Source organism: Acanthaster planci, linkage group LG07 (assembly GCF_054643075.1).
Source record: "Acanthaster planci isolate LZ-2023a linkage group LG07, COTS_SCS, whole genome shotgun sequence".
NCBI classification, from domain to species: Eukaryota; Metazoa; Echinodermata; class Asteroidea; order Valvatida; family Acanthasteridae; genus Acanthaster; species Acanthaster planci.
The window spans coordinates 2,723,929-2,738,008 of record NC_141783.1 but is presented as its reverse complement, the minus strand read 5'-3'; the positions used below and the strand labels follow the sequence as shown (position 1 = coordinate 2,738,008).

Sequence of the window (14,080 nt, the reverse complement as noted above, 5' to 3'; positions counted from 1 at the left end):
TTGGAACACTCAAAATCCCAATTCACAGAACATTCTTTCAGAGAACGAGGAAATGGTGACCAAATTCATCTGAATCCGTTCCTGTGCGGCTTCAGCGAATCGGACATAGACAAAAGTGCTCGTTTCAGACGCCAATTTTGTGTTTCTGGGTCATTCTATTCAAATTAGGGGTCCAATTTTTTTGTATCCCTGTCACATCTGACATTTGATTTTGTTACTCAGAACACATCCTGTAATTTCCGAGAGTGATGAATTGAAGCAAATTACCTGCCAAACAAATAAAACTAGTTCGAAAACAATTTCAGTGATACATGTACATCCATGTCAAATTACACAGGTCAGGTGTAACGGCGATACAGAAATGTCACACTTTTGGACTCGGAATTCATAGAATTACCCTTTTACAGAGTAAAATTATTTGCTGATGCAGACTCCACCAAGTACTTGCCTTGGCCCGAGAACTTGTAAATTTTCCAGCATTTTTATTGAAAGGTATCGATATTGAAGGTGGGGGAGTGTGACCTGATGGTTTATTGGGTTTGTGTCTTGTGATCAGAGGGTTGGGGCTCAAATCCAGCTGCTGGCCATATGTTGTGTCCTTGAGCTGGCCACTTTACCCCATGTGGCTCTCTCTACCCAGGAATATACATGTAAATGGTACCGGGCGTTAGCCCGTGATCAGCACTGGACTTGCACTCCATCCAGAGGAATAGGAATACTGGTATTCTTAGTCATTACATTCGATCATGATAGACTTAACTTGCAGACATAAAATAAAGCCAGAATTGAAGGTACATGTACCCGTAAATTGCCCCTAGGTTTTGACGGAAGGCCTACACATCAAATTAAACGCTTATGTACACATACATGTACTCATGTACTCACCCCAAACAACAAACTTAGGTGTTACTCATGTAAGCTTTAAACTAATCCCATTGCACTCTCCTGTAAATGTTTAAACCTGGCATGCGTGTGCATTTAGGTTTAAGTCAAAATACTCGGTTAAAGAGGCATTTAACTTTGCGTACATGTACTGCCTGCCAGTGAGCAAAGTACCACTGCCCTAATGGCGCCCGATTCTGGTCATCAAAGTAGCCCGTACAGCTTTGAATATATGTGCACGCCACTTGTATCACATCAGTTATCTAATCGGATACACACTGACATAAACCAAAAACAAAAGTTCAAACAATGCTGCTTCTCATTTTGAAGTCCCATCGAACAAAGCCCGAGATTGTTTTTTTCCCCTTGAAATGTTGTCTATTGATACCGGCGCTGCAATTCAGCCTGGTATCTTGTCCCATCTGATAGAAATTCGTCACTTGCGAAGATGGGGAATACACGCATTAGTCAGCAGGTTGTCGGACTGGGAACCAGATGAACATACCAGATGTGCCGGCGCAGACAAGTTCAGGAAAAGTTGAGTCAGAATATATTGTCGGCCGTAGTGCTGTGTCCCTCGCCGTTCTGCTGCTCCAGGAAACTGGATTTCCAGGCTCTGTTGATGCACTTCCCTTTTTACTCCCGAGGCAGACATTCAGGAAAGAAAGTTTGTACATGTAAGCCCATCGGTACCACACAGTGCTGCAGTTGTTCATTTACAATTAACACAACCTAGTAATGCAGTTAAGCAGAAGGTTTACAAGTAAATACAGGGAATAAAAGAGGGCAAAGGATTTATAAGCAGATGAAACCATGCATGTAAATGTGTAAACACTCCTAAAGGATTGCCAAAAAAATTCAGTGGAAGCACTAATAAAATTGATTGTTGAAGAAGAAATCAAGGCATTCTCTGTGCAAACAGCGCATCTCATTTGGAACCTCATCTCACCGAGCGTTGGCCTAGATCCGTACATGAACATTTGCTCACATTATCCGACTGCTGTGTACAATGTACATGTATGCTCTCGTACTTGTACTGGCACTTTTGTTAACCGATCAAAGAAATTTATACACAAAGAAAGGTCGACCCTGCACCAACATTGCCAGACAAAAGTCTGTCATGTTTTATCCTGAATGTGATGGAAATCAGCACAAGCACCTTCACATGTAAACCTTTCTGTTTTCATAAGATGTACAAAACTTTTTTCGGCTGGAATTTTTAATTAAATCTGAAGTACTGGACATCAAGACGTACATGTACGTACTTCCTTGTTCAGGCATTAAGAGCAATAGACTGCTGAGTGCATGTGTATAAGATTATATTACAAACGAAAACTTGGGATGTCGCTGAAAGTGGGTATTTTGCTAACAGAATTCCTCCTTTCAGAATAAGAGTTAGCATCATTTCATGGACACACCAAGTGTCTCTTTAATTGAAGCAAATTTAATAGAGTTTGCATGGGGGGGCAGAGGACACTATATCAACAAGAGATGCATGTACCGGTACTCAGCATAATGATGTAGAAAATATTTTGTTTTATCTGAGAGGGATAAAGTGTTCTTTTATTAACAGACCTCTGTTTTCAAGAAATGCATGTATACTTATCTGTTTTGTATCCAACTCCAAAGGAGTGTTTTGTTGGGAGTGAAATAAAACTTGCATGTATATTCATTTTAGCTTTAATTTCACTGTGTATGAAATGTAAATATGTAAACCTCGATTTGGCCTTGGACCAACCGGGTTTGAAAACTTTACAAGACAGGTACAGTTGGAAAGATGGTTTGAGAAGTTTATTCTTTGCAAATCAGAGTGTGGAAATATTGCCTCTTGAAATTCATTTCAGTCGTCCTCGGGTTGTATGATCTGTCTCTCCTTTATCGGTCAAACTTTTTGCTCGGGAAGATTTTTTTTCGGAATTAATAGCTCAGATGATGGTGCCCCCAGACACCATATGGCCCTCCCCTGATGCTGCTTAATTGGCGACGCTCCGCCAGATTGCATATCGTTTTCACGCCGTACCAGGGAGCATAGTGGGAGGGCTTTGCAAGCTGGGACTGGGCTAGTCATTGTCGGGTCAGTAGGTCAACTCCTCGTGGGGATCTTAAGGAGACAGAACTGTGAACGAAGGGTGGGCATTCGGCAAAAGGTTGATTTAGAAACAGAAAGTCTGACCACTAAATTTAGTCAACTGTTAAGCTGTTGATAACCCAGCAGTTAATATGTGTTAATATATACCTACTTTGAACTAAATATTGGTAGTTATATTTTGTACTTACACTTTCTTTCCCAAGGGAAACGCCGGGATTACTTTCTGGCTTTCAGGTCATCCAGTGTGCAATGTACATGTACATATATGTGCACATGCATGGTCACAATGTTTCAATTTGAGTTACTGGTGCTTTAATTTACAGGGTACCAGGATACTTGTACATGTACATTGAAGAAAGTCGGACCTGGACTGGCTTTCACTTTCTAATCAGATTTGCTGTTGTTCAATAAGTATGTAACTGTACATGTTACATGCAGAACTTGCCAAAGCATCTGAACACTGTCCAAAAAGAAAAAAAAGCAGCAACGGCACTGTAATTGCCAGTACCGGTTTTTAGGATACTCCAGAGCGAAACAAAATTGCACCAACTGACTTCCACTTTCTGGTCGGATTTCCCTGTAAATTTTGCCTCTCAGATGCTCAAAATCCATACATGTACACGTACAAACAGATCAAAATTTCCTTATTCCAACTTGAGAAATTCAAACGTTCTTTGGTGATTAATATAACACAGATTACACAGCTTGGATGTTTAAATGTTGGAGGCAGTGAGAAAGATGGTTTGGTTCATTTACACCAGCCATTTGTGTGAAATGAAATTACATGTACTGGTACTCTGTGACCGTGCACAAGTTTCTTCAATGTTTTTGTGTACGTTTCCTATTAATTCAGTCCTTCACACTGTTCATATAATTTCGACCAGAAACAGCATCTGTCAGATGCGTTTATGTAAGTGGAAATTTGAACCAGACAGCGTTAATGTAGCCATCTTTGTTTTATGCATAGTATCCAATTTGGAAATGATATGAAATCATGGGTACATGCATGCATGTGTGTCACAAAAATGTACATACACCATACATGTACATATATGTGTAAGCCTCCGTCAGCATACCTTCTGTTTCTGTTTTAAAGGAAGTGAAATCTATACAGTTACGAAACCTGAATATTAAGTTAAGATTAGAGTCACATTTGCTTTGGGCTCATTTGCAAAATGGCAAACGAGCAGCCTTTTACATGCGTCCACACGTGTAAGTATTTAACACGGTGCTTGTGAAAATGCTCACTCTTGCAATGCTTGACGAGACATTTCCCAGGTAGGTTTGTTTCATCCTTACTCTGTTAGGTGTTTGCTACGCTCACTGGCGATGGAGTATGCCGACGTTTTCTTGCAATTAAAAAATGCACACAGGAATAACTACCGTTGGTACAGTCAGACAGTGGATGCCTTGACACTGTAAGCGCCGAACCACGTTGTTGCGGCAGGTGGTGCCAAGCCGAGCCTGCAATTTCATGGAGACTATGGGCAGTAAGCATGGCTAAAGGCATGCTTACCTTGGAGGAAAATTTGCTTTAAAGGTACCCTGTATTGACAAAATGCTATGCCCGCACAACCAGGCCAAGCACCGCCACGAAATCGTGCTTAAAGGTAGCAGATTTGTCTGCTACAGTAAGCATGTCTTTTCTGGTAACTGTTAAGCAGCTCCATGCAGTTGGGCGTAGGTTTTAGTTCCAACTTGGTCCACAAGAAAATCAGTTTTTATTTTCTTTATGTACATGTATGTATATGAACGGTAATGTGGATGCAGTTAAAAGTTTTAAGCCTCTTGAGTTTACTGGAGATAAGAATTTAGTAATGGTTGATTTTAATTTTTCTTTGATTGTTTTTATTCATAATTCAGCAGCAAGACGGGCTCCAAGAGTAAGCAGATGAACACAGGCCGCAAGAAGTTCAACATGGATCCCAAAAAGGTAGAGTAAATTATTCCATGTTTCTCCCCAGCTTCGCCGTCATCCCTGCCCTAGAAACTGCTGTTGGGCATCTAATATTCGGACCAAACGAACAAACTTTTATCATTGGTTTCATGTCATACAGTCGGACATTCCTGCAGCGAAGCTTTAGTCTTATTTAGCTCGAGTTTCGATACTCAGGCAGGGTTTCATCCCGGGGATAAAATGTCTGCCCGACCTTGGTGAGGCAGTGTTAAAAACTGCCTGTCAGTTCCCAGCAACTTTTTTTAACCCAGAGTCCATGTCTGAGTCCATGTTTCCACTTTACGTTGTTCTGAATTCCGTGGAAGGAAAAGTAAAAATGAATTCACCAGTGTCAATGATTTGTGAAATAACTGGGGGGGTTGTAAATTTTGGACAAGCAAAAACTGCCTGTCCTGAATGCTTTTTGCCCATCCTCGGGACAGATGGACACTGTGCTTAGCGTCAGGGTCATTTAGTTGAAGGCGAAGTCAAGTTCTGAAGAACGGCTGCCATCTGACAGCATTGTTTGTCTTGTGTCTGTATACAATTTCTGTGTGGTACACATACATGTTTGAAGTTTTCCATACGCACAATTAACTTTGTCAAATTCGAGAGCACTTTTTTGGTGCCGATGTTTATTTATGAGCCCATTGAAACCCTCCATGTTTAAATCTTTCAGTTCAGAGTCAGTGACATTTCCAGCTTTGTTGGAGGGAAAATCACAGATAATTTCCATTTTGATGAGTCTTGTACCGAAGAGCTTGTATTCAGTTTGCATGCATATCTCCTGGGATTATCTTGACATCACTCTGTGTTTGACAACCTGGCAGCTGCATCGCCTAAAGATAGCATTCGTCCATACGGGAGTATTGTGAACCAAATTCGCAGTTCATTGCAGTTCATTGCATTTCTTGATTCAGAACTTAAAGGAGACAACAATGACAATTCTCTTTGAATATTCCACCGGTGATTTAATGTTCTCTTTACAGCAACACCTAGGCCCAGCAGAAGAGGCGTTTTGAACAGTGAAAAAGTTACCATGCCTCTCTGAGAGAGTGACTATATTTTTCCAGGTCGTTGCTCTAAGCGTTTCTTCATCATGAAAATTGTATTCCTTCTTCAACCTGAAGTTGTTTGGCCCCTGCACAATCTTGTTCCACTCTGGCATATTTTCTTCTTTTGTTTTGGTGGGGGGGGGTTGAGTTAGCACTCGCACACCAGCTTAATCAACGCTTGAGACTTTTTGAGTTGTTTCATCTCTTTTTGGCCGTTCTTCATATATTTGAACGCGTAGTTTGGTTTCACCTCTGCTGCCCTTTCCCTTGAATGTCTGCAGTTGAGATGTCCAATCTCACCTCGCAGGCCAAAAATATTCCACATTCTGGCTGCTCTCCGGAGATTCCCTCGGTTAAGCCAGACAGATAGGAGACGTGCCTGCATCTGTGATTTGTTGTCGCAGCCGTCGCGCTCCGAAATCCCCCAGGTAGCCCCGGAGAAATGTCGCTTCTCCAAATAATTTCCTCCAACGTAAATGAAGTCGGCCGTCCGGCCGAAATGGGGGACGGTATGAACAACTGTTGTCATCTCTAACGTTTGCTCAGTTTGAGGTCAGTTTCACCAGTGCGTCTACTTACGAAATCTGAGTGATGCAACATGTTTTGCAACATGTTTATGGACTTCGGAGTGTGTGCCAGTACCAATGCAGACATCACATCACTTTTAAACCGAGTGGGAAACAAGCCACAAATAAAACCAAACCAAAACATCTGAAGAGGTGAATGTTTCTGGCGTGCAACTGTTCCTCGGATCAGCTGATTCCCTAGTTTTTCACTTCAGACTCATGTCATTGTCAATTAATATACACTGTACAAAAAGTCTTGTGTAGATTGGAATATCCTCAATTTTTGTCAAAGTCCAAGTTGCATGTCAATTTTTTTTTAACATGTCAAACACATATGTATTTCAAAGTTTATATCTTGCATTTCTGTATTTTATTCGTTTAGCTCTTGGTTTCACAGCACAGGCGTGCAACTTTTCCTTGGATCAGCTAATTTACTCGTTTTTTATCTTCACACTCTCTGCCAATAAAAATTGAAAACACTATACAAAGTCGTGTAAAGATTGGAATTTCCTCGTTTTCTGTTTGAGTCAGAGTTGCCTGCCTGATAGCACCGGAAATGTGTAAACAAGGTTCGACTGTGAACGCATTACATCATTCATTTAATTTGTAATGAAAGTCTGGAGTTTGCCATGCTATTCAGTTATCACCGGCCAGTTATGGAGACTGAGCTTTGTAAGCATTGCCCCTCACCTACGGAATGCACTTCCTGAATACCGGGTACATGTATGTTAGACAAGAACGTGACATCTCGCACTCTCAACAGCGCTTCAAAATCTTTCTCACTGGCCTTTTTATCCAAAGCACAAAACCAAATTTTTTTCTTGCTTTCCACTCATTCCGGCATCTTTGAATGCTTACAGATAAAGTGCCTATCTGTTTGTAATCAGTGGTATGTATGCCCACCTGTGAATTTGTGTCTCCACCAACTATTTGTGACGCTTTTACCTGAGACCAAGAAACTAAACTTGCGTAACTTGAGGACAGGCCCAAAGCCCAAAGAGGCATTGGTGGTCTGATTGGATGATGCGCGACTACAGTGTGTGTCATAGAGGAATCTTTATAACTTTGGCACTGCACATCTGTTTCTTTGTGGGGAGAAAAAAAAAGTTTGACCATCTTTTTGTACATTTTGCTGCCAGGCAGGAGGCACCAATCAGGGATCATGACTTTTTTTTAACCTGGCAGTGGTTTCCCTGGTACCCTGCTGACTCATTCTTAATTGTCCCCAGGTGGATATCAGGCTCATTGAAGACCGGAGAGCCGGAAACCAGCTATTAATACCTCTACTTCCTCCCTGCTCCCTCCTTCCCCCATTTGTTGCCAGAAAAGCACCAAATTGTGTGTTTGGAATGGTTAAGAGCTGAATGTGTGGTTGGCCTTTGTGTACTCGAACGTGAACCTGAATGCCTAGGCGTACAGTGCATTACAATTATAAGTTACATTTAACTTAGGAATGGAATATTGCCTTCACACATTTTTTCTATTCGGGGAATTCCATTTTCACTTCACAAACTGACAATTTTTACCAAAGTGGGAAAAGATTTTTTTCTTTTTCTTCCAATTGAATTTTTCTTCCAAAAGAATTTTCATAGATTTTCCCACAAAGGAGAAAAAATGTGCACGGATTTTCACACAAAGTGCGAAAAGCATTTTCCTAGATCTTCCTACAAGTGAGAAAAGGTTCTCATTGAGTCCGAAAAAGATTTTCTCAGATTTTCCAACAAATGGGAAATCGTTTCTCCGCCTTTTCATGCGAATTGGAAATTATTGTCACTCCTTGTGAAATGCGAGAGTGAATGTGGAAAGTGAAATGGTTTCATCAAATTTCCCATCCCAATTCCAATGTGAACTTTTAGTTGTAATGTACGTACTGAATATACAGTGGAACATGCATGTGTACGTGTACATTACTAAATTTACTGAAAACTTTCAGGAGATAATTCCTTGACGTATGAATTCTGTGTCTGTTACAATCGTAAGCAATTTTTGGGGTGGCTACTGAGCTTGATTGGGAAAACTGCTTATACCAAAAAAATATGGTAAGGCGCAACCCCATGCCCGAGTTACAGAATTGTGGGACATTCTAAGTTTAACCTCATAAGCTGACTGTCTCTGGAAAATTGCCGAAACATCTAGGAATACCACGGATAACTTCAAGCTCTGTATGGGCTGTGTTACAGTGTAAACTGCATTTCAGGAAAAGAACTCTGAAATTACATACATATCCATCAGTGCACTAGTACATGTAGGTTTTGTGGAAAAGGGTATTCTCGTGTTATCAACTATGGCATCGCCTGACAAGCGTGGCGTTGCTGTTATTCTTCACATGTTCTTATGCTCATTTATTCCAAGTGAACAGACCCAAATACATGTAAGTCACTACCAGTGTTGACAGAGCATCTATCTTGTACAACAGTTTGACATTTTGAGATAAAATTGGGGTATCTCCCAGACACATATTTTCTTCAAATATAAATTGTTAAATTTTAAGTCTGTAATAATGTCAAGTGAAATTTATCGTTCATGCAATGTGCGTATCCCCAGAAAAGGAGCTACTGAACTTATATCTTGCTTTTTTAGACTGTATCCCAAAAAATGTACAATTTGAGTATCACTTTGTAGAAATGTGTTTTAAACTATTTTTATAGGAAAAGTACCTGCCCAAAGCTTACTTGATTTTAATGAAAGTATCACAGTGTTTCCCTGAGCGTGAATTTGATGGGTTTGCATTCCTCAAACAATCTTCTCTACTTTCCCACGTTACTTTTTTTTTTTAGAAATGTATCAGCCTGCATGCGATATACATACGTGTTAGTTTCAGGAGAATGAACCAAATAAAGCAGGATTACTTGGCAAACCCTGTGCCAGTGTTTGCCCGGGTTTTGCCGGTCAGAAATTGAGATTCGCCCCCCTTTCCTTGTCCCACTTTTCAAGGCATGGCTTCCCCTATGCCCCTCCCATAAATAACCCTGATGGGACATCATCAGAGCGCTCTCTCCCCCTTCCCCACCGTTCTTCCCCTGTCTCCCTTGTCTAGACTCATCTGTCCTGGTGTCTACACAATCTTTGGAAGCTGGGGGGAGGTATCCCTGGCAAACCTTTATTTTGCAAGGTCAATGGGAAAGAGTGCTGTTTCCTATGGCCATCAACGGCACACGGCTGGTTACGCCGAAGTGCTATCTCCGGGACATGTCACGTGAGCATGGGAGCTCCTGACACTTGGTGAAATGCAGAAAGGTTATCAGAAAACATCACATTTGGGGAACTAGTGATCAAATTTATGCAAGTTGACTCCTGAAAGTGCAGTCAAGGTGCTGTCAGATACATGGACAAGCGCGTCAATGTATGCAGATTTTCATTAATACAGGAGATTCGTGAGTAATACAGTGCGCCACCAAGAGGTTGGCAATAGGAGGGTCCTCTTTTGCAGTGCATTATGGGAGAAATGATCGGCAAAGTCGTATTTGACAGCTATGCTATGCTCAGGGAACTTGACTGAATCCAGTGTTTTTCTGGGTTCAATATTTGGGAGGGATTTTTGAGTGTCAGTGTAGATTAAGCAAGGTGGTGGGTTTTTATTGAGGCAAGAGATGCCCTGATCATACTTTCATAAAGTTGTCTGCTGATAATTGCTGAGATGCAAACGGCTCCGAGTTGGCCAAGTTCTTGTCAACCTAAACCTGGAAACATGGCTTCTCTCTGACGACCAGTTGGTTGCACTTAAACTATTTTTAGTTTGTTTGACAAGTAATTTGCATTATTAATCGCTCAGAAATTTTGGAATGTGGTCTTACAAAGTCATATGCCAGATGTAACAGAGAAAAATGGACTCCAACAGTAGAATGACCCTCGACCCAGGCACTGTACTAAAAAGGGATTTTCTGGATGGATGTTTCATCTGCATTTCTATCCAGATTGGCCAGTTGCCAGTTGTGTACTATGATGCCATTTTTAGTTTCAGGACTGGTAGCTACAAAAATTCATCTCAGTTGAGACCGGCTCTGCAAAAAGGCCTATGTCACTTTTTTGGGGAATTTGAGTTTTATAATCAAACTACTCACATCCTAAGCTCTCATTTGATATATAATTCATCCCGGGGGCGTTTTGCATATTGAAGTTATTTGCCATTTGCATATTCATATAATTTCATTTTATCAGACGTGCTGTTTGAGAAAATGCCTTTTAAATACAATGAACAGAAACATTAAACTTTAATTTAGACACTCTCAGTTTTCCTTAGCAACAGAGGCTTTCTGGTCAAGCAATTGGCCTCAGAATATTTCCAAATATTTTCACCCTCAGCACATGGAATGGGCCATTATGCATTTTCACATTGCCCGACTTCATACACCTTTCTGCAGAGCGGGTCACTTTCTGCGATTTGGTATTGTTTCGGAGAAATAATTTTTTAGAAATTCTTATTACTGCGGAGCATATAGAAGTACTGTTGTCATCCCCGTTTCTTTTCCAGTGCTGAACTTTTCTGGCAACACATCCCTGGATGTGGCTAATTATTGTGTTGAAATATAATGTGACCAAACCTGACTCTGCAACCACAGTGCAACTTTTAAAATAACCTCGCCGCCTGCTCAGCTTTGAGAAGTTGATTCTTCGGCATCAATGCTGTACATGAAAATCTTGTGTTTGGTGTAATGTGTATTAACACTGATTTTAGGTAAGCAAATAACATTAGACTAGTTAACTAGGACTGGTCAGCGTGTACATGGACCGTTTGTCCCTAGCCGTGGCGACAGAAAAAGAGACAGATTGTAAAAGAGAGCCACTACAGCCCTACGTGTGGGGCTAGTATGTCCCATGAATCACATTCTTGTAAGTTACACACAAGAGAAAAAAAAATTATATTTTCATTATTAAGACAATAATTATTCGTTGTACCACATGCACATGTCCAAAAACTGCGAATGTTTTGTGTGAAGGTTGAAGTCAACTGCTCAATACAGCAAGGACAGGGTTGTGAAGGCTGCTAGAAAACTGAACACTGCTCCTTTTATTGAGTTGTGTGGCTGATGGTTCCCTTACATGTAGGTGCCGGTTACCCGATCTGTGGAGGGCACCGGGAAGTTTAACCCCTCGTTGTGTTTTCATTCAAAAGTTTTCGTTGCGGATGGAAGTAATTTGTATGGTTGAATGAGGCCGTACTTATGTCAACATTTTGGGGACAGTTCATTTGATTGTAACCATGGATATTATGGACATGGTTAATGACAGCGACAGAGTTCTTCAGTGCTCTGTCAGATGGATTACCCTCTGGGAAAAGATTTTCCTGTAGCTGCCAGAACACTCACTGCATGCAGTTTCTGCTGTTCTTTTTCCAACAGGGCATTGAGTATCTCATAGAGAATGAACTGTTGAAGGAAACACCAGAGGATGTGGCCCAGTTTCTATATAAAGGCGAAGGACTCAATAAAACAGCTATCGGAGACTATCTTGGAGAGAAGTACGTTTTTAGTCACTGTTGTTAAAATTTGGAATTTCAGTGCCAGTAACCCATAATGACAAAGCAAGAACATATAAAATAGCAAGTGCACATTTTTGGTCGAATTAAGGTTACATTAACAGCACATACGAAAATGCTGATTAAGATTACAAGAAGGAGGAAGGTTTAATTATTAAAAGCGGTGAGAAAGTCTTGCAATTTCTGCTTTGAAAAATCCAGGTCCGTGAAAACAAAGTTTTCACTTGTAAAGGTTTCACTTGTCATCTTCCAGGAAAGACTTCAACATCAAGGTCTTAGAGGCCTTTGTGGAGCGGCATGAGTTCAAGGACATGATCCTAGTGCAAGCGCTGAGGTAGGTGGACCCCCGTTGCCGAGATCTAACCCCTAGCCCTGGCAGAATTTCTCGGCAGCAGCTAGAAATTAACGCAGGTCCCTCAGAAAGCCGTTAACTGGCAGCTGTAGCCAATTTCCACAGACTTGTACATGTAATAGCAGTTTGGAGCCTGTAATTTTGACGAGTTCCTCCTTAGATCAGGCGGGTCGCCTCATTTCTCTACCCTCTTCAATTTCTCTCAAAGCAACGAAATTAAAGACATAGAAGAAAGTCTGATACGATTCGAAATTCCTCCACTGTTGCATTGTCTGTGAGTGAACAAGATACACTATAGGGATATAACTGCAAAGTCTCCGAGTTTTTTTTTCTCTCTTTTTTTAACTCTTGAATAAGTGTCAGTACATGTATAGTATTTTATTGCCATATCACTGTGGTCTGCATTATTTCCTTTAGTGAACAGATCAGTGTGTCAATTGTCATTAGGAGTTGCTTCGTCATAGACTTGAATCAGGCAAGTTTCGCAGTTTTGTTCAGATGTCCACAATGCAAGGCTACGATGCTAAAATCAGTTGATTAAAAATTAGGCCGTCATTCCTTTGTGGGGAGGGCATGGGCGTGTGACAAAAATTGTAAACAGTTACGGACTTAGGGTGCCCTTTTAACACTCACACCACAGAGCATTGTAAAAACCTCTCACGCAGCGGAAATGAGACACAAATGCAACAGTTGGAGAATGCCGTAATTGCTGCCCCTCAAGTTCTTCCCTTTGTTTTTTTTTTTTTTTTTTTTTGGCAGTTTAATTTTCATTCTTGTACAGAATTTCCTCATAGTTGAAAGTCAAGGCATAGAGGTCACGTAAATGTTCAGCTTCCTTGTTCACAGGCTGGATTTTTTCCCCCGAGGAAATGTGGCCAATTTCCCTAGATGACAATCAAAATATGTTATGCCTTCCCTTAACAACCACTTTTGGTGGAGCCGAACATACAACTTCATAAGTCATGGGAACGTTTAATTTATAAACGTGTCGGCGTAGTTTTATCTATACTTTTATAGTGAGTAATTTCAGGCGAGTCCAACATCACAAATTCCAGTGATTTTTTTTTAATTTAATCTTGGCTAAAAAAAAAAACCAATTTAATCTAATCAATCTAATTTTCTGCACACGGGCAATGCATCAACTGATCATTCATGCTCCCTTGTTCAAAACTGCGTTGTTTCATCACCGTTTGGTGACTCAGCTACTTGTGCTTGTGGATTAATCATGACTTCGTGCATCCTGCATTCATCGCTCACTTAACCGACTCGTCTTCATTTCATGAGAGCACCCGTGTTTGCCAACCGGGGGCTGGCAGATTGTTGGGGGCTGCTAAAAATCTTAGGACGAAAATTTGCAGAACACGCCCTTTTTTTGGATGCTCGAATCAAGTTTATCATAGAAATACGAAGCTAGAAAGTACATCACGTGTGCTGTCATACAGGGGTTTACCTTCACACACCTTACATGTATGTGGACTTTCCTTTGCTTTCCTGTGGTTAAGACAAACTCAATGAAAATGCATGCGCATGTACCAGTGCTCATTTTTCTTGCACTGTGAGCACTCTTTAAAGCTGGAGTTTGGGTTGTTTCTTTGACGGTTCCTTTTCAGTTTGCAAAGACCGGTAGATAATCCTTAACCAGAAGTGCCTCGGAACTGGTTTCCGGAAAGAGTGTTTAGCTTAGTCCACAGAAGGTTCTCACAACCTCCATTATGAGGACCTCT

The 14,080-nt window shown here is 40.9% G+C and overlaps 1 protein-coding gene across 6 annotated transcripts in view; it reads left to right on the top strand.

Moving 5' to 3' along the window:
• LOC110979680 (cytohesin-1-like) overlaps window positions 1–14,080 on the top strand; it is a 69,814-nt gene that overhangs the window by 17,433 nt on the left and 38,301 nt on the right. For 3 of the 6 annotated variants that reach the window (XM_022235689.2, XM_022235691.2, XM_087138571.1), the window contains 3 exons: window positions 4,835–4,904; window positions 11,868–11,986; window positions 12,258–12,338. In XM_022235689.2, coding sequence (XP_022091381.1) covers window positions 4,835–4,904; window positions 11,868–11,986; window positions 12,258–12,338 — 270 coding nt within the window. Of the gene's footprint in view, window positions 1–4,202; window positions 4,250–4,834; window positions 4,905–11,867; window positions 11,987–12,257; window positions 12,339–14,080 lie in introns of those variants that run through there. The other 3 variants (XM_087138570.1, XM_087138572.1, XM_087138573.1) reach the window with 2 other exon arrangements.